Source organism: Malus domestica, chromosome 12 (assembly GCF_042453785.1).
Source record: "Malus domestica chromosome 12, GDT2T_hap1".
Lineage (NCBI taxonomy): Eukaryota > Viridiplantae > Streptophyta > Magnoliopsida > Rosales > Rosaceae > Malus > Malus domestica.
This window is the reverse complement of record NC_091672.1, coordinates 24,161,774-24,181,802: the sequence shown is the minus strand read 5'-3', so window position 1 is coordinate 24,181,802 and position 20,029 is coordinate 24,161,774. Positions and strand designations below refer to the sequence as shown.

Here is a 20,029-nt window from a genome sequence, read left to right as displayed (position 1 = left end):
TTGGTAATGTTTGCCTTGTGCTCTTGCAACCTAACAGTACAACTCAAGCCGCATACATGCAGCGATCAACACCATGAACAATCAAGTCAGAATGGCTTCATGGTTGAGAAATCAAAGACGAAAAAGGACCAGAGGTGGTTTCATGAACAGTGGAGTCGAATTCGTTGATTCTATAGCCGCAGGGGGAACAGCTAATAGAACCCTAACCCAACCATAACCCAATTGCAGCGAGAACATGTTTCATAAAACTGAATACTCAAACCAATTTGGTGCTCAACGAACAGCTTAACCAACTAAACTAACATTTCATTAGTTAGGAACTGGCCAATAAAAGCAATACAAGTGTACAAATAAAATGTTGCCACTTGGCAGAATACTACCACCGGCAGGGATGAGGGTCCTCTCTGTAAGGATCATGGGAATCCTCAAATTGTGTCTGTTCATTGTACATCGTGTGGTCAGTTTTAGTCAGGTCTTGTTCATGTTTAATTTTAAATTAAAGTATTTAAAATGATTTTTGACCGCACAATGTACGATAAAACGGACCCGATTTGAGTATCAGAGAGGATCCTCATTCCGCCGGCAGGACTGGATGGGCAAAGACCCTCCTCTTTCTGTTCAGAGAATAGTAATAGTTGTAAACAATGCAAATATAACATTAGTAAAATTTGAAATTCAGACAACTTTACTGAAAATTGTCGCTTTCTTTCTCTCAACCTAGATAATGGCAACTACGGAAAAAAGGAAAACGAGGATCGATCTATCGCCTCATAACGTAAATTTGAAAAGTAACCATAGAAAATTATTCACTTGGAGTGAAGGGAAAACTAGTTTGCTATTTTTTGTACTGCTTTATCTCTTTCGTTATACCTTCAGCAAGTGAATCAACATTGTTGTTCTTTCCGAAAAATTTCACAAATTCCATCTCGGGGCTCATCAAGTACCTGCACAAAATAATCATTGATTTCAATATTGGAATGACACAAACAACTATTTTTCGACTTCCACTCAAGAAAGTAGAACATAATGATTGAATACATACATGACTATGGAATGGTCCACAAGATAATCTGAGTCTTCTTCTGTTGTTTTCATATAGTACACACGATATGCACGAGCAACACTCCGTATCTCATCAGGGTTACCAGTTAACCCAATCAGCTTTGGATGAAACTCTGAGACAGTTGAGAAAACATATCAGATAAGAAGAACTTACACTATGCGATGAATGGTCATTCTTAGTATATCTATGGTGCACTCTAAAATCTTGAGAAGTACCTTTCACATATTCACAGACTTGCTCAACGGTATCCCTTTCAGGATCAACAGATATGAAAAGGGGCACTATCTCAATCCCTGCATCTTTCTCTGCACACACGCAACAGACCATAAAAAATCTCAGGCATCACATGCTTGAGATACAGAGAATCAAAGCTAAAGGTCATGCCTATTGAAATTCTATGATCTGCACTATCTGCGAGGCAAGAGAAAAAAAAGTTTGACCCTCGTAAAAACGTAAGACTTACCTAATTTATCAACCGCAGCAGCTAGCTTTACTAGCTCATCTGGGCAGATATCAGGGCAGTGAGTGAAACCAAAGTACATCAATGTCCAATTCCCCAAAAAATCTTTTTCAGTCACTCGCTTCCCATCATGGTTGATAAGATTGAATGGACCCCCAATGGCAGCTTTTCCCACAGATGGTCCTTGCTTTACTTCCTTGGACGCCTTAAATATTTCTGCAGCAAAAATATAGTCAATTAATAGCAACAAAACTTATATTACAGGGAAGTAAAAATGAGAAAAATCAGATATCGAGCCTACGAGAAGAAGCGAGAAGCAATGAATTGATACATAATAATGACATTTTACTCTACTTTGAATACAAACTGGACATAAATATTCGAAATGAAGAATAATACAACGAGATATACTCAATCAAAAAGGCAACAGGTGACATGGACGTGCTTAATCATGTATTGTGTGCCTAATAGCAGTATGAGTACTTATCACTGACTTAAATCAACATGAAGCACCTTATAAACCTGCAACTTGATGATGGGTATCCGTTATGCATCAAATACAACACGGGCAAGATTTAACAAAGTTGCAGACCCACGAATTCAAGTCCAACATGCAAAACTCACATACAATCCAACTCACCATAGTAGTCTACCTTCAATATGTTGTCTCTTTTCCTTGTCGTAATAGAGTATAATTCCGGCTCCAGTCGCCACCAGCAGCAGAAAACTCAACCACGAAACGGGCTGCAAAATCGCCCACAAAATCAAACGAAATTACAATCACGTTTCCACCTACAAACATCTAAGAAAAATCGTTATACGGCATCGTATAGATTACCCCTCCGCGAATAGATTTTCCCGCATTACTACTCTCATGTGATTCCCCAGACTTGTTCCCTTCACCAGAATCACCAGAATTACCAGAATGACCAGAATTTGCATTTTCCGAGGTTTTTGGTTCAGGGTTTCCTTGATTTTCCGCCGTAGTATTGGGTGTCGTTGAAAAAAGACATCTTTGATAAATCGCCAACGACTGCAACCCAAGCAGATACCCAAACAGAAAATGAAATAAGCTCGAGGTGTTTGGATGCAGAGAAACAAAAGGAGAACAAAGAATGCGAAAGCTTGAATATTTACTTGATTTTTCTATAGAGGCAGACTGGGTATTAGCAGAAAAGAGTTGAAGGAGGCGAACCTGTCCGAGGAGTGGAAGATGCCGATTTTGGAGAGAGTCGGCGAGCGGTGGCGGTGGGTTCGGCAATCCGGATCGGATCACTGAGCGGTTGACGTGGCGGAGATGGTTAACGGTCCTGGAAATGATGGACGCCATGGATGGTGGAGTGGAGAGAAAGCTAAACCCTTTCGGTTTTCTGGCGAAGAAAGCTAAAACCCCTTCTCGGTTTTCGTATCAGATTTGCAATGGCGTTTGGAGGTTTATATCTGTAACAGTGACACTGGCCCAAAACCAAAATATTTTGATGGGCTTTATGTTTTTGGTAGAGGAGTTAGTACCCGTTTGGGATGTTAAAAGTGCTTACTAGAACGTGCTGAAGTAATTGTGCTTTTTAAGGTTTTCGTCACACATTCACATGGTCCGTCTGAAAGTTCGACTCTTAAAAAAACACTCATGCTCAAAGGTTCTTTCGGTAACACTCCTAATAGAAGCACGTTGAAAGTTTTAGCAAAAAGGCCCTAAAATGTACTTAAAATGCTCATTAAAATAAACACATGACTGTTTTTTTCAACCGAGTAGCACTGTGAACACTTTTTGCCAAATATGGTCGAAAGTACCTTTACTAATCTGAATGGAACTTAGATCCTTTTTAGATCAGGATTATAGGAATTCTCACATCCTAGTCGTTCATCCTATATCGTGCTGTCAATTTTTGTTAGATACTATTTGTGTTTAATTTTAAATTAAAAAAATCAAATGATTTCTGATTGCATGATATACGATGAACGACTAGTATATGAAGATCTCTAGAATCCTTTCAAAGTGGATCATGATGGGATCCAATTCCATGTGAATGCACCTTAACTGTTTTAAAATGCATTTCCACGTAGGCCCTTAGGCATTCAACATTAGATCGAAAAAAGTAAATGTGACACCAATAAATTGAACTAACACTTATGTAACAATAGTTTATATATATTAAACTTAGGCTACCTGATTCTTATACATAACTATCACACTCACTCAAACTACTGTAAAAGATCTTAGAAAGCCTTTCTAAAGCACCTGGCACATGCTCCAATATTTAGAGAGACAGGAAACTACCTCATTTCTAACCACACTAATACTATTCCAACTATTGCCAGGTACAGATTTTTATCACAAAATGCCTCACCTATTGCTAGGTGTAGAGATTTATCGCAAAATGGGTCGGTGTTACTGGAAGTAAAACCATTCTCATATACTGTATTTTGTTTTCTCAATGCACTGGGACTTATATTCAACATGTAGTTGGCAGAAAGCGTTTGTCATCCCATCAAAAGCAATTAGTAAGATTTGATGGAGTTCACATTTGTTCAGGATTTAAAGCCGTGACCCACGACCCTTTATATTCTAATTATAAGCGGAAGAAACACCAAGCTTTTGTGCCTTTTAATCCCATTTTCTTCATGTGTTGTAAAATATAAGATGTTAGGATTTACATTTCCGTCTCTCTCCAATCTCAAAACAGGCTTCAAAGTCTCAAACATCGACGACAAAGAACTTGAAACGAGACATGATTTCATCGCCGATAAAGCATTCAAAAGCAAATCTTAAAAACTCAAAATTTGGTTCCACTCTTAAAGGCAATGGAGAAAGAAAGGAATATGATTCCATATGTACACACATGTTTGCAAAACCAGGCCAACGACCGCTCAGGTATCACCCTTCATCGACCATCTTTGAAAGACTGCAGCCAGGAAAAACAAAAGCAGATGCCATCAGACGCTAACTAACATATGTTTTCAAAGATTCGGAGTGAACAATTATTTCAAGGAAAGGAAACTCACATCTTCCATGTTCTTCGAGAAATCCTTCATCTGCTCAGCAAGTTGTTCCTTCTTCTTTGCAGCTGCATAACCAAAACCAATTTATAACACCCTCAGCATGATATACTCAAAGGGGCAGTACGCCAAACAAAATCGTTTAAGTACAAAGTTAACGGTACCAATATTTTGAATATCTTCAATCCTCTTCGATGTTTTCACAGCAAACCTTTGGAATGCACGGCTGAAAAACCAGAAAACTTTTATGATAGGTATTAATAATGGTCATAGGTAAAAACAACAGTCTGCGACTATTGTAAACAACATGCAAAAAATTTTTGTATTTAAGGACATGGAAGTTAGCATTGATCCCAATGACAGAGTCATCGCTCCTAGTAATGTAAATGCGAAGAAGCTCTTGTGTAAAAAAGTTACGTCATGAATTAAGGACCAAATAACCGGTCCACCATAGAGGGCAATAGAAGTGGAGAAAACTAGAACATCGAGAGAGAGATATAAAAAAACACATAGCCTAGGACCCGATTCTACTCATCCAAATAATGCAGAACATAATTTTCAAGAACATAGAAAAATATCTCAGCTCTTTGGTTACAGTCATCTCTAAACGTGGGCGAAACAGGAATACATTCATGGTTGAGCCAATTAACTATGGTCTATGTATGAACATTTCTCTTACAAAGGGACATACGTACATGCATAACATGAATAGAATTCATCAGACAAAACTACAGTCATTGGAATTTGGCATCGGAAGATCAAGACAATTTCGCAACAAAGGAGCAAATTTATTCAGTCAGCATATCATCTCGAAGGCCAGAAAAAGGCTTTATTCACAACTTACGAAATCATTAGGAAAAAATCTTCAGGGTCCAATCAATATAAACCAATATGCATCACCAGGCGTAAATAGCATCTCTACATCAATGTGCAGAATGCATCAAACCATAAACTAAAACACCAACACGAGAACATTAAAACAATAGAATCCTTCCCTACAACAACACCAAGAAATATGGCAAAACATTCTCAACCCTGCAAAGCTGCAGTGAACTAAATGTTAAACTGCAGGTGAAATAAATCGAACGCTTTGTGAGCTTATTTCGCTTCTGGGAGCATACCAATCAGAAATCTATCAGTTCCGACGGCTTATTGAGAAGCTTCACCCACTACCTCAATAGTCACCAGCATGCGAAAATAAAACCGACAACAAAGAACAAAAGTTCCCACCCCAAAAACAAAAGATTCCCACCCCACAACGCACAACATATCAGAGAAAATTGAAATATAACAAAAAGAACCGTTCTTTCGCGGCGAAAATTTCCTCAAAGCATCCAAAGCCGTAGCACCATAAAATGTTGGCGCCACAGCTGATAAAAATAAAAAAATAAAAATCGAAGCTTTGAGCCAATTTTGCTTCAAGGGAACGAGCCAATCGGGAACGGAGATGTCCGTGTGGCCAGAGAATGAAGCTTTCAACAAATGAACAATCCAACAATCAAGCTAATCATATAGGATCAAAGAGATCGAGAAATCACCTGTTGGCGAGGCTATCGACCAGAAGCTCATTGACGAGGTACGACACGACTCTGTTCATGAAGTTCCCACCGCCCGCCATGGCTGTATGCTTACGTCACCTGATCAAATAGAGAGCAAATTCGCACCCGATTCAGAGAAAAAGAGGCGCGAAAGATTCGACCAAAACCCTAGAGCGCAAACCTCAGGTTTAATTTCTAGGTCAAACTGAGAAACTAGAACGGATTGGGATTGGGATTGGGATTGGGTTTAGAAGCCCTAATGCGATTGGAGACTGAGAAAACCCTAATTTTTTGGGAAATATTACCTGAACAGCGTTGGCGATCAGACGTTCGCGTAGCTTCTCGAATCTCCCAGAGAGAAGAATGATTGGGGTAACCAACAATCTTCTATTATACGGACCTTAGGCCCACTGGGCTAAACTCATTCGGATCTTTTAGGGATGAATCGTACTTTGAGTTGACTAGACACGTATGGGGCGTTTGTTTGGCCTCGTTAACTGGGACTGGACTAGACTAGACCGTAGTCCCATGTTTGGTTTGTATTGGGACTAAGTTAAATGAGATTAAAGGGGACTCGCGTAGATTAGAGGCCTCGCTAGGAGTTCTTAGCGAGACCCCCACAAAACCACGGGATTGCTAAGATCTTCGTCTTCTCTCGTATGTTCCTGCACTTCGCATCCTCTCTCTCCCTTCCTCTATCTCTTTGCACTGACAACTCAGACTCGGATCGATGTCGGCACCAACATCCAGTCCCTGGACTTCTAACTTCTTTCTTTTGCAGCCCCGCCATTGTGGCTAGGCAGTCGGCAACGCTTGCTTTCCTGTGGCCCAATTTGGAGGAACAATAGCAGTTCACAGCCGATGCGGCCACACCCACCGCTTAAATATCAAAATTTGACACAACCCGCCGTCCACACCCACTGCCGAAATCTCAAAATCTTGTCTATTTTTTTTAGTGTAGAGTTGCAGATGGCGAAAAGAACCACCAAAATCCACCCAGATCCATATCATTTGCCATTAGTTGGGGAAGGAGTAGAGAAATGGATTGAAAAGGGGAGAGAAAGTTGTTATAGGGACGAAGAGAAATGGAAAGAGGGAAAAGCAGAAAGAGGGAGATAAGGACCAGACGGAACCAAAGAGGAGAAAGAGAAGTTTCCAGATCAGGATTTTTTTGGAAAAACAAGGAAAAAAGTTGAAATAATAATAAAATATGATTAAATATGTATTAAATAATACAATATTGTAGTTTGTTAAGTATCTGTTTTTTAGTCCGACACTGCACCAAATGCTTCACTAAGTTAGTCCAGCTTAGTCTAGTCTAAGCCAGTCCAGCTTAGTCCCTGAAGCTAGTCCAATCCGAGACAGTCCGGTGCAACAAACGCACCCGTAATGGATTGAAAAGGAAGATTGTAAATTTTAATCCGACCATCCTTAATTCATTTCCTTCTCACTCATTTAGAAATAAGTAAACATGTCATAGTTGTATTAATCAAGCAATTTTTTGAGTTTAAATTCGGTTGAACTTAAATTCATTTTTATGACAAATTTAGTGACAAAACAAGCGTTTTGTGTGCCGAAAAAAAAAAAACATGTATGTTATACTAGAGTATCGCAATGGTCGTAATACAAGTACACTGCACACTATTGTGTGTAATAAAACTCATCTCGTACACTCGATGCCTAACATGGTGGTCATTTTACTTCACATAACAAAAACTTAAGAAATTGTACTTGTACGTGAGTTGTTTGGAAGCGTCAACCAATACGTGAAAGATCGTGTGTATAACAAATAATAAATATGCAAGGGCTCGTTTAGATGTATTTATAAAATAACCAAAAACACTTTTGATAAAATTGATTTTGGATTCCAAAAAAACTTGAAGTGTGTGTGTGTGTGTGTTTTTTTATATTTTATATTTTATATTTTTATAAGAAGCACACGTGCTTCTTGAAGGAAACACCTAGAATGTTTTTGTTTCTTCAAAATTCACTTAAATTTTTACTAAAAGTTGACTTCAAAAACATTTTGATCAAAATCGATTTCGATCATTTTAAAAGAATAGATTAAGAAAGCAAACCAAAACAACAAGAACACTCAAATATGCAGAGGCCATCTCTGTCTCCCAATAACCTTGGTGAGACAAATTAACAAAGCCTGATGAAGTGTAATACGCACTCCTCCAATAGCGTGTTGAAGAAGCCACAAAATACTAAAGCTGAAAACAGCCCCACAAACTTTTGTCGGCATGGCAAGTCAACAGTCACGGAACCCTTTCTGTCAAATAATTTTTATAGTGCGACTCCAATGCTAAATACGAGTGTTTTAGCTATTAATTTGATTTTCAAAATTGTTAGATCTTTTATTTTCAATTTCAACTATTCATTTTTAGTATTATTCAATGTTACGTGGTGTTAAAAAAAATAAAGTAGAGAATAGGCATCAACTTTCTGGACAAGATGAGTCAGACACAAATACCAGTTTGAATGCAAATAGTCAACATGTAACAGTTGTATACAACCCGTCGTTTCACAACACTGGTCACGTGACGAGTATGCGAGAAGCGAAGGTGATTGTATTAGGATCAATAATTTTTCTTGCATCTCACATGTTTGATGGTGTATCTGGATGGCTGTTTTGTATATTTTACCAATTTTCACTGTGTAATGTTGTGAAACATGATTTGCAGGGCAATTAACCATGGTAAATCAGCCGGGATAATTACCATGATCTAGTTTCTTGGTTGATTGGAATTTGCCAAAACAAAAACTAAGAACATGCAAGTTGCTTCAGAAGCTTTTGCTGTACTAATTCAATCCAATTCAATTGAAAAAAAAATAAAATGAAACAAGAAACTTGAACAGAAATAAGAAACTTGTTACTTTCGATTCTTATCGCTACAAATGTGCCACAAAAATTTCATTCCATGTGTCTGGAACTCCAGGAAGGCACCAATGTATGCAATCTGAATTGTGCAGCACATCAGCCTTTTGCTCATCAGTTAGTACATTGCCTCCGGTTTCGGTGTACACTTTTGTGTGAGCATCAACTCTGTAATTTGACATCTGCGTTACATTGAGTACTGAAACCGGACATTTCATTTTGTTTATTACTTCGGACACCACGCGCATGATCTTCTTGTCCGAACCAGTTCCCCAGAATCCCTTTTTCATGTATGGCTTTGTTTCGTTGAAGCATCGCATCCCATCTGGATTTTCCCAGTCTGCACTTCTGCAGAATTAGAGATTTAACTTGTTACTCAAGTCATTAGTAAAAACATGCTCTAAATAATTTTTATCTCGTGTTTAGTCATAACAAGTTGTGTATGGGAGAGATATACCTCATGTGTGTAGGGGACATAGTAGTGAAAAAAACACGGGTCTTGTTCGGATTCACATTTGTGTCGACCCAGTTAGCCCATGTCTTCAATGCTATTCTGTAGGCAGCAGGTGCTTCCAATTCTTCGTACCCTTCTTCTCCGTTTGGAAATGAGCCCCAGCTGTGTTCAGTTACACATTGTTGCTCAGATTGATCAATCTTAAACCAAATAGAAAATGCCGATACTCCATTGGCAAAGTTAAATTTCTTAGAAAATATGCACAAATATAACCGGTTATGAACTTTTAACCAAAATAGAATCGGGAAATATAAAGCAATGTTTGTTTGGTGCCCCTCCGTTTTAATGTCTCCGCGGTTCTACTTTTGTCATAAGTTCATATTCCCCTAAACTTACTATGATTTGATCGTGTAGCCGCTCATCCACCAAACGTAAGTGTTGAACACAAGGATGTCAACTCCTGTCCAGTATTTGGCATGCTTGGCAACTGAATCCACTTTTAGTATTCTTTCCTTTGGATTTCCGATTATATGTTCATCAGAATTGGAATCAACGAGAAATGGAGCCCAGTAGAATTCAATACTTGCATTATACTCCTGAAGATGGAAAGATTTTGATTAGCTTCAAGCCTTCAATTGTTTCCTTTAATCGTTGTTTTAAATGAGCGAAAACCAAGAACTATACGTACCTTGGCTCTGAAGACTGTGTGAGAGTGCCCGCGTCGCATGGACTTTTGGTCCTCTGGTATGATGGATTCAACCATACAGACTAGAGATTGCCATTGACCTCTTTGCAAAGAATCCCCAACAAAAAGTAGCCTCTTTCCGCTAAGTTTCTTAAGAACAACTTCTGGATTAAATCTACATATAAAGTTGTAAGAAATTAGCTGTTTAGAAAAACAGAACTTCATGCAGTAAGTATAAATTCATCCATGAAGATTGCGTATGCCTCTGTATAAACTTTAGTCATCTTGCACTCATCCTTCCTTTGTTTTTGTAACTCGGGAAGATGTAAGATGATTTTTTCGGAGTGCAGATAACAGCGCCCAATAAATATATCAACATTCTGGCTTGCATAATAAACTGCATAGATGTGTTTTGACATGCATTGTAAGTTACCAACCTTGGCAATGTGCAATCTTGGATCTGCCATTGCCAGTAGCGATAGCCAGAATCCGGACGTCCATTCTTGACACATGAAACTTGCCTATCAAGATACGGGCAACTTCTATCAGAGTAAAGAGGCTTGATCGAACGGTTGAACACCCACTTTCCGTTCTCAATACTGCACTCCTCAGGGTCGAACTCAAACCTATCATCTAATATGGTATCCCTCAACTTATCCAGTGTAGCATTTCTATTTTCTGTAAGACAGTGATTAGTGACCACAAAACATCAATTAGGAAAATTTTAGTTGGAAAAAAAAAATTAACAGGGTAAAAAATCAAAAGTTAATTAGACTTACTATTTTTCGAAGTGGCATTGGTTTTGGAACATGATTTAACTTTGAAAAAAGGGTTGGAGGAAAGAATGATGCTAATCCGTTCGGTGTAGAGGAGACTGATGAAGGCGATAGCGCAGACCATGATAATAGGAAAATGTAGCTTTCCGCGAAACGCTTTCATTGCGCCAGATGCAGTAGATGGAGGGAAGCTCATGGCTGTGGAGAGGGTGGAGTGCTAGAGAAAGGTTTTGAAGGGAGAATTATATGAAAGGGTGTGTGGGCAAACAGAATGATGAGGACTTGGTGAGAGATGTGTTTTACTTTGGGGAAACATCTTTTGGGTTTTTGAGTAGGAGTAAAGCCAAAGGAATGTATTATTTGAAGGAGCAGGTTTAGGGGTGAGTTGCAAGGCTAACATCTTGGGTTCCATTTCTGTCCTCTGCATATAGATATAGTGCCATGGCCCTATATGATGATCATCCAACAACTGTTTTATTGCTTTCATATGCAAATAGTATAGAATCTTTCATTAGGTGAGAAAAAAGCCGCTGATATTTTTATAGATAGGGTAACAAAGAAGGGAGGCTCTCTCTCTTTTGACTTCTTTGGCTATCTGGTAGGATTCATCCATCATATATATGTGTGTGTATCATATATGTGTGTACGTATTTGAATAGACAGCCGTCTGTTTCATAATCGGACTATAGGTATATACTCGGTAAAATCCGATTAAACGGACGAACCTGTTAGACGAAGTCAAGCTCACAGTGTTATTTCTGCAACTTGAGGAGTCTTCATCAGTTCAAATTCTTATCCTTTATCTGTTCCTAGTTTATAGGATTTTGTTTTTCAAATGTTTGTTGTAAGTCAAGATGTACATGCAGTCTTCTGCTAACTGATTGTATTTTTGAAAGCTCCATGTATCTCGGGTTTTCAAACCCTTTCTGTAATCCTCAAGTTAATATAAATACATGCATCCCATCATTAACTGGGTATGCAATTGAAGTGAATCATGAGTGTGTATAAGTTCTTATATGGTATTGAGCCTTACTGTCTAACGACTAGATGTAAAACTATATTAGCCTATATAGATTAAAACACATATAAGTAACTAACCTGGAGACGCCATGCGTGAAACCTTGGTGTGCAAAGAGTCTTCTACGTTGTACTGATCCTTAGCAATCAAACCGTATGGGGAGTTTGTGAATATTGCGTATCTCAGCAAACGCAGGGACCTTCACTTATATAGGCATATTAACCTAATAGGCTTAGCCCATCATTGAGACCTAATAGGTAACTGAATATGTCTATATCTCCTTAACCAATCAGGATTAGGAACCCCTTTAGCAAGAATAACAACTTAATATTACATTCCTTTTGCAACCGGTAAAGTCCAAGTTCATTCCCTAATCCTATAACTTGATCCTCAAGTAACGTACAATGATTGTGAGACCACAAAACCTTGTGAGAACCGGATTTTACTCCAACATTCTCCCACTTGGTTGAAACAAGCATTGTATGAAACTTAACTTAAGAGAAAACAAATCAGGATTACTTTAGTGGCCATGGAAATCACTTAAACTCAAAGTTCCTTATAGCTTCTGTCAATTAGCACAATCACATAGAACTAACAAGTCTACTGGACAAGGGCAACGTCCATAGTCTTCATAATCACATATGTGAGCATGGTTCATCACATGAAACATCAATAAGTGAGAAAATCGAAATATAAATATCAGACTTGATGTAATATATTGATATTTTAATTTCTAAGGTCCTCCTTGATCAAACCATGAAAGTCTGCTTAATGCTTCAATCGAAGCCCTCCAAAACTATTAAAAGAATGAAGAATAACGACTGAAACCTTATGTCCAAAACCCAGTCAGTTCTAGCATGATGACTGGTGTAACTGTATCAGAACACCTTAATTTTCTACTCTTAATGAAAACAGTATCTGAAAACATTCTTCATATCATCTTGTAAATGCTTGTGACTTTAAAGCATTAACTTTACTTTTTACTTCATAGCTGCATTCAAACAGCCACACAAATATATAAAACAATCAACAAGTTCATAATAAAAATAACTGAAAATGCTTCAAACTTTATAATCCAAACTCACGAACCAACCAAAACTAATAGTTTTAGTGACTTAACTCCAGAATCAATGCAAGGGAACTAACTAAAATAAATGAATCTCCCACTAATTCAGTGCATCAAAATCGAAAACTAAGCCCATGTTTTTCACATGCACATGGAACGCTGCATTAGGAAGAGCTTTGTTGAGTGGATCCGCCAACATTGACTTAGTATCAATGTAATCAATTTTAATTTGCTGCTTCTTGACTTCCTTGCGAATCATCTTATACTTGAGATCCAAATGTCTAGTTCCATTAGACCTTTTGTTGTTCCAAGCATGGAAAACAGCAGCTTTGTTATCACACAATAACTGAATTGGCCTAGCAATCGATTCAACAACATTCATGCTAGATATGAAGTTCTTCAACCACACAGCTTGTGAAGTGGCTTCATAACAAGCTACATATTCAGCCTGCATTGTAGACGTTGCAACTTCCCCTTGTTTTGCACTTTTCCAAGACACTGCTCCCCCAGCGAGCATGAAAACGTAGCTGGAAGTAGACTTGAGAGAATCTGCACACCCCGCAAAATCCGAATCCGAGTAGCCAATCAACTCGAGATTATTGGTCCTTCTATAGCAGAGTTTATAAGTCTTAGTCCTTTTCAAATATCTCATGACTCTCTTTGCAGCCATCCAATGAGCAAAACCTGGATTAGATTGATATCTAGACAAAACACCAATTGCTTGAGCGATGTCGGGTCTAGTGCACACTTGTGCGTACATGAGGCTGCCAATAAGAGAAGCATAGGGTCTTCCAGCCATCTCTACCCTTTCAGTTTCAGTTTTAGGGCATTGGGATTTACTTAGCTTATCTGCCTTTGCCATGGGAATGTCACAACCATTGCAATCCTGCATCTCGAACCTTTTCAAAACTCGTTCAACATAAGTCTTTTGAGATAAGCCAAGTATTTTATTCTTCCTATCTCTGATAATTTCTATCCCCAAGACGTAAGAAGCCTCTCCCATATCCTTCATCTCAAATCTATTAGACAAGAAAAGCTTTGTCTCATGGAGTAGGGTAAGATTTGTGCTAGCTAGCAAGATATCATCTACATAAAGTACCAAGATTACAAAATGCCTCCCACTGAATTTTAGATATATGCACTCATCGGACGGGTTCTCAATGAAACCATAATCTTGTATAACTTGATCAAACTTCAAGTACCATTGTCTTGAGGCTTGTTTCAAACCATAAATGGATTTCTTGAGCTTACACACTAAATTCTCTCTCCCTTCTTGAATGAACCCTTCCGGTTGCTTCATGAAAATTTCTTCATCCAAAACACCATTCAAGAATGCAGTTTTTACATCCATTTGGTGTAGAAACAAGTCGAAGTGAGCTACAAGTGCCATTATGACCCTAAATGAATCTTTGGTAGAAACGGGAGAAAATGTCTCATTGTAGTCAATTCCTTCCTTTTGAGTGAACCCTTTGGCTACTAATCTAGCCTTATATCGCTCTATATCTCCCTTAGAATCTCTTTTGGTTTTGAATACCCACTTACATCCTATAGCCTTGCACCCCTTTGGTAATTGTACTAGCTCCCAAACTCCATTCTTACTCATTGATTCAAGCTCAGACTTCATGGCTTTCAACCACTCTTCATTTTGAGAACTAGTCACGGCCTCCTTGAATGTAATTGGATCATCAACCTCTCCTAGATTAAATTCAGATTCTTGTAGATAACAAATAAAATCATCCGATATTGCATGCCTTCTAATTCTTTGGGATTTTCTTAAAAGGACTTGGTTTTGGTCATCGGTATTACTAGCAGGGACTATGGGCTCACTCACTTGGATTGGTATATCATGGTGATCATGTACAATTTCTTGCTGCTCACTTTCCACGTGAGCATTAAGAGATGGACTTTCATCACTTGCTGCCATGGTAAAGTTAACCACAACATCTTCTTGTACAACAGGTCCTTGTTCATTATTTAATTCCTTTTCCTTTTCAAAGCTAAAGCTTTCAACCTCTAAATCACCAACCGACTCTTCTATAAACTTAGCTCTCCCAGTTTCAATAATTCTTGTGGTGTGATTTGGACAATAAAACCGATAACCTTTGCTCCTTTCGGGATATCCAATGAAAAAACAACTAATGGTTCTTGGGTCTAACTTTTTCTCCAATGGATTATAAGCTCTTGCTTCTGCCTTGCAACCCCAAACTTTGAGATGAAATACACTCGGTTTCTTCTTGTACCATAATTCATATGGAGTGCTTGGAACAGATTTGCTAGGAGCTCTATTTAAGATGTAGTTTGCTGTCTTTATAGCATCACCCCACAAAAACATTGGCAACTTTGTGCAGCACATCATACTCCTCACCATATCTTTAAGAGTTCTATTTCGTCTTTCCGAAACTCCATTCTGTTCAGGTGTTCCAGGATTAGTGTACTGTGCTACAATGCCATTCTTTTCCAAAAACAGTGCAAAAGGTCCAGGACGACGACCAGCTTCATCATACTTGCCATAGTATTCCCCGCCTCTATCGGATCTAACAACTTTGATCTTTAAGTCCAATTTGTTTTCCACTTCAGCTTTATATATTTTAAAAGCTTCAAAAGCAGCAGATTTTTCAGCCAAAAGATATAAGTAGCCATACCTTGAATAGTCATCAATGAAGGTGATGAAATATTTAAAACCATCATGTGTTGGTGTGGGAAATGGACCGCAAATGTCGGTGTGAATAAGTTCCAGCAGATTTTGGCTTCTAATTGCACCCTTCTTTTTGGTGTTAACCATTTTTCCTTTTATACATTCAACACAAACATCCATGTCTTGATAATCAAGTGGTGGCAAAATTTCAGTTTTTGTTAAAGTTTGCATTCGTTCCTTTGATATATGTCCTAACCGTTTGTGCCATAACTTGGATGAAGTTTCATTGGTTGAAATCCTTCTCTTAACTCCTACGGTGTTCATGGAGACAAATGGAACCTTGCAATTTAGTTTAAATAAACCATCACCAAATAGACCACTGCCAACGAAATTCAACTTGTGATTAATATCGAAGCCATCTTCATTAAAACTAGGAAAAATTTTATTCTTGATGAGTTTGCCAACGGAAACCAAATTCCTTCTCATTGAAGGTACATAAATAACATCTTCTAAATCTAAAACAAAACCAGAATCCAAAACAAGTCGAACTACTCCAATGAACTCCACCGGTACCTACGAACACGCTTACTTCATCCTTGTTTGGCACCCTCTTGCTTATGAACCCCTGCAAGGTATTTGTAATATGCACAGAAGCACCACTATCAAGCCACCATGTATCAGAAGGAACATCAACCAAACTAGTTTCAAAGCAAACAAACACAATGTTCTTACCTTTAGCCTTTTGTTTCTCCAACCAACGCCTATACTTTGGGCAATCCTTTTTCAAATGTCCAGCAAACTTCTTACAGAAAAAACACTTCAAACCATTTGGCTTGGTTGCTGCCTTGAAGTTGTTAGACCCTTTAGGTTTGTAGGAGGGGTTTTTGGAAATCTCCTTGACTGAATTCTTAGCATGGGTGTGGACTAAATTAGCGACCATGCTCTTGTCATGTCTTATGTTCTGCTCTTCGTGAACACAAATAGCTATAAGCTCATTGAGATCCCACTTTTCCTTTTGAGCATTATAGGTGCTTTTCAGTTGAGAGTACTCCGAAGGCAAAGAGTTGAGAGCCACATGAACCAAGAATGGATCACTAATTGCAACATCCAAAGCATTTAACTTAGTAGCAATATCAATCAGCCCCAATATGTGCTCCCTCACACTTCCATCGACAAACTTGGTTGTCATCAATGAGTTCATAAGGTTTCCGGTTTCAGCTTTGTCGGATTCCTTGAACTTAGCTTCAATTGATGCCAAAAATTCCTTAGCACTATCCGTATCAGCAATACCACCTCTCACAGTGTCAGACATTGCCCTTTTCATAATGAGAATTGCCATCCTATTTGCCTTATGCCACTTTTCATACTTGTTTTTAATCTTAGTCGAGTCGTCCTCTTCAGGAACATCTGGTTCTTCCTCTCTCAAAGCAACATCTAAGTCCATGAGTCCTAGAATAATCTCTATGTCTTGCTTCCACTTTTTATAGTTGGTCCCAGTTAAAGCTTGGATTGAATTGAAATTCAAAGAAGCATTGACAGCTGAAGATTTAAACAAACAATACATACTTAATCCCCATAAACTTCAAAACATAATTAACTTACACCTACGGGCAAGAAAGTTAATATGTATGTGGCACTAAAATACATAGTTATAAGAATTACTTTCATGAAAAATTTTCCACACTTACGAGCAAGAAGAAAACCTTCCACAAATTCTTACAGTATATATTCCATACCATGCTATTGTCTAATTGAACCAATTAAAATAATCCACACTTACGAGCAAGAAGATTATCATAATCGTTATAATTAAAACAACACAATTTGATCAATAGGACTTTGGATTTAGAGACCACTCAAATCAATTAAGCCGCTACGGCTTGCTTAATCGATATCAACCAAGTGATACCTAAAAACTTGATCATATATTACTTTATGCATGTCAGATTATTAATCTTTACATCAGACATGTCTTTCTAGAACCTGGAAACAATCCATCATGCAAATATATGTCCAGTTTCAATGTCTTTCAATTAGTCCTTATATTGGCAATACGTTAATTAACACGGCATCCATGCACAACAATATAATAATGTAAACCCATCATCCACTTTGAATGCCAGATAATTGAAAAATATAGCAGCCATCATGCGTAATTATTTTAAGGCAAAAAACTGAACCAGAAAACTATAAACTATAACATGATGAACGACAGAAAAGGAACTTTACCGAGTTTTCTAATTTAATTTTCTTTTAAGGTCTTAATCATACAAGCTATGCTCTGATACCACATGTAAAACTATATTAGCCTATATAGATTAAAACACATATAAGTAACTAACCTGGAGACGCCATGCGTGAAACCTTGGTGTGCAAAGAGTCTTCTACGTTGTACTGATCCTTAGCAATCAAACCGTATGGGGAGTTTGTGAATATTGCGTATCTCAGCAAACGCAGGGACCTTCACTTATATAGGCATATTAACCTAATAGGCTTAGCCCATCATTGAGACCTAATAGGTAACTGAATATGTCTATATCTCCTTAACCAATCAGGATTAGGAACCCCTTTAGCAAGAATAACAACTTAATATTACATTCCTTTTGCAACCGGTAAAGTCCAAGTTCATTCCCTAATCCTATAACTTGATCCTCAAGTAACGTACAATGATTGTGAGACCACAAAACCTTGTGAGAACCGGATTTTACTCCAACACTAGATCCTTTGTTTTTTTTTTCCATGCTTCAATGGCTGAAAACAATGTCAACTCTTCCAACTCCACCTCCTCCAACCCACCTACCAGCACTCCCTTCCATCCGTTTTCCACTGTTGTCAATGTCAAACTTGACAGAACCAACTACCCACTGTGGTTGGCTCAAATTCTCCCAATTCTCAAGAGTAGAGATCTGATTGGGTACGTGGATGGTACTTTCGTATGCCCTCCCAAAAATCTGCCTGGTGTTACCACTGTGGACCCTGCGTACATTGCGTGGATTTTCAAACCCTTTCTGTAATCCTCAAGTTAATAAAAATACATGCATCCCATCATTAACTGGGTATGCAATTGAAGTGAATCCTGAGTGTGTATAAATTCTTATAAAACCTTTCACCAACGTAGATTCCTGTTAAGGAGAGATTCTAGGGTTCAACCCAGTGGCGGAGACCATTTAAAGAATCTGGGAGGACCAAAAGTGCATTTGTTAACAACTTTCTAGTATGATTACGTGAAAGTTCAAAATTATATAAGTCAATTAATTGGAGCCATATCATAGCTGAGGAGGCCATCACAACCTCGAGTCTACATGTAGTTCTGCCACTGATTCAACCGTTGTATGTCATCTTATTAATATTCATCACGTGAAACACAATGAAAAAATAATACTAATATAATATATACACTCGGTTACATGTTAGAATCTCAGTATCAACTTATAAAATCTCACTATTAGACTAACTACGTAGCTTGAACTGTATAAAGTGCATGTCTCTCTGTTGGTCCGAGTTATCAATCAGCAGCCAATATTTCATTTTCAGGTTGTTAAAGGTGGATTGATGATGAGAGAGCATGTTGAGGTACAGTATTGTATTGAATTTTCGATATAGCAGCAGTATATCAGTATTCAGTACCACGTATCTGCTTGTGCACATCGTTATCATTGTCAATGAAAGCCACTCAAAACTTTTGGTCTCAAAGACGAGACTCGAGAAGTTTACTTATATTTAGAATGTCATGGTATTATTATTCTAGTCAACGATAAAATTCGAGAAGTTTGCTTATATTTTGGATGGCTCAATTATTATATTCTAAATCAATTACATATTATAATGCGTTTTTAATTTTTTTGCAGTCATGTGTGATTAATTTGTAATAATGTCGCAGACATGAGGAGGAGAAGCTTTGTGCAATTGTTATAGACATGATAACTAGGGTTACTGTGGATGAACAGGTACAGTTATGAGATTTTGACCTAGGTATGAAAAAGTCTGAATTAGCAAATCTGGCAGAACAGGTTCATGAAATTTGGGGTGACGGTGGTATGATGCTGTTGGCTTGGAAAATTAATCCAACCTAACATTGACATCATCTTCCACTGCAACAAAAGTCCTCCCATGTCAATGATTGCTTAACATTAATTTAGGTTTGAAGTTAGCTGCAATTTTACTCCAAATTTCATTTATTTAAGCAATGATCAACTTGTAAAGTCCATCATTGTAAATACCAACAAGATCATCTTTGTGAGGATCTCGAGGATTCGTGAATTGTGTTTGTTCATCGTACATCGTACAGTCAGTTTTTGTCAGGTACTGTTTGTGTTCAATCTTAAATAAAAAAATTTAAAATGATTTCTGATCTCACGATGTACGATGAACGGATAAAATTCACGGATTATCATAATCCTCCCAAAGAAGATCTAGAGAGGATCCAAATTCATAGTAAATATACTCTGGTGGGCAC

The 20,029-nt window shown here is 37.9% G+C and overlaps 3 protein-coding genes across 4 annotated transcripts; all 3 read right to left on the bottom strand.

Moving 5' to 3' along the window:
• Positions 1-632: 632 nt before the first annotated feature.
• LOC103430529 (protein SCO1 homolog 1, mitochondrial-like) lies at positions 633-2,954 on the bottom strand. The gene is made up of 7 exons (XM_008368676.4): positions 2,719-2,954; positions 2,362-2,556; positions 2,177-2,267; positions 1,527-1,739; positions 1,279-1,368; positions 1,043-1,175; positions 633-944 (listed from the first exon to the last, which is right to left on the bottom strand). The coding sequence occupies exons 1-7, from the start codon at positions 2,851-2,853 to the stop codon at positions 836-838; spliced, it is 966 nt and encodes a 321-aa protein (XP_008366898.2). The 5' UTR covers positions 2,854-2,954; the 3' UTR covers positions 633-835.
• Positions 2,955-4,117: 1,163 nt separating this feature from the next.
• On the bottom strand, positions 4,118-6,786 carry LOC103430422 (uncharacterized). Of its 2 annotated transcripts, XM_008368559.4 has the most exons (5): positions 6,364-6,786; positions 6,059-6,157; positions 4,685-4,746; positions 4,527-4,588; positions 4,118-4,426 (listed from the first exon to the last, which is right to left on the bottom strand). In XM_008368559.4, exons 2-5 carry the CDS (start codon positions 6,136-6,138, stop codon positions 4,406-4,408), a joined length of 225 nt encoding a protein of 74 aa, XP_008366781.1. In that variant the 5' UTR covers positions 6,139-6,157; positions 6,364-6,786; the 3' UTR covers positions 4,118-4,405. The 2 variants fall into 2 exon arrangements, with proteins under 2 accessions (XP_008366781.1, XP_070665494.1); XM_070809393.1 differs by lacking the exon at positions 6,364-6,786 and having other exon boundaries at positions 6,059-6,311.
• A 2,054-nt stretch (positions 6,787-8,840) lies between these two features.
• Positions 8,841-11,260, bottom strand: LOC103450671 (protein trichome birefringence-like 3). Its single transcript, XM_008390043.4, has 6 exons — positions 10,858-11,260; positions 10,516-10,756; positions 10,082-10,253; positions 9,790-9,989; positions 9,397-9,555; positions 8,841-9,287 (listed from the first exon to the last, which is right to left on the bottom strand). Exons 1-6 carry the CDS (start codon positions 11,048-11,050, stop codon positions 8,954-8,956), a joined length of 1,299 nt encoding a protein of 432 aa, XP_008388265.2. The 5' UTR covers positions 11,051-11,260; the 3' UTR covers positions 8,841-8,953.
• Between the last annotated feature and the right edge of the window lie 8,769 nt (positions 11,261-20,029).

Excerpts from the sequence above, each read along its gene's own strand:
- LOC103430422 (XM_008368559.4), bottom strand. The coding sequence starts at position 6,138 with ATGGCGGGCGGTGGGAACTTCATGAACAGAGTCGTGTCGTACCTCGTC. Across the intron at positions 4,747-6,058 it reads GTCGATAGCCTCGCCAACAG|CCGTGCATTCCAAAGGTTTG; the intron begins GTGATTTCTCGA and ends CTGGTTTTTCAG. Across the intron at positions 4,427-4,526 it reads TCTCGAAGAACATGGAAGAT|TCTTTCAAAGATGGTCGATG; the intron begins GTGAGTTTCCTT and ends TCCTGGCTGCAG.
- LOC103430529 (XM_008368676.4), bottom strand. The coding sequence starts at position 2,853 with ATGGCGTCCATCATTTCCAGGACCGTTAACCATCTCCGCCACGTCAAC. Across the intron at positions 2,557-2,718 it reads ATCTTCCACTCCTCGGACAG|TCGTTGGCGATTTATCAAAG; the intron begins GTTCGCCTCCTT and ends CTTGGGTTGCAG. Across the intron at positions 1,740-2,176 it reads AAAGAGACAACATATTGAAG|AAATATTTAAGGCGTCCAAG; the intron begins GTAGACTACTAT and ends TTTTTGCTGCAG.
- LOC103450671 (XM_008390043.4), bottom strand. The coding sequence starts at position 11,050 with ATGAGCTTCCCTCCATCTACTGCATCTGGCGCAATGAAAGCGTTTCGC. Across the intron at positions 10,757-10,857 it reads CAATGCCACTTCGAAAAATA|AAAATAGAAATGCTACACTG; the intron begins GTAAGTCTAATT and ends ACTGTCTTACAG. Across the intron at positions 10,254-10,515 it reads CAAGATTGCACATTGCCAAG|ATTTAATCCAGAAGTTGTTC; the intron begins GTTGGTAACTTA and ends CTTTATATGTAG.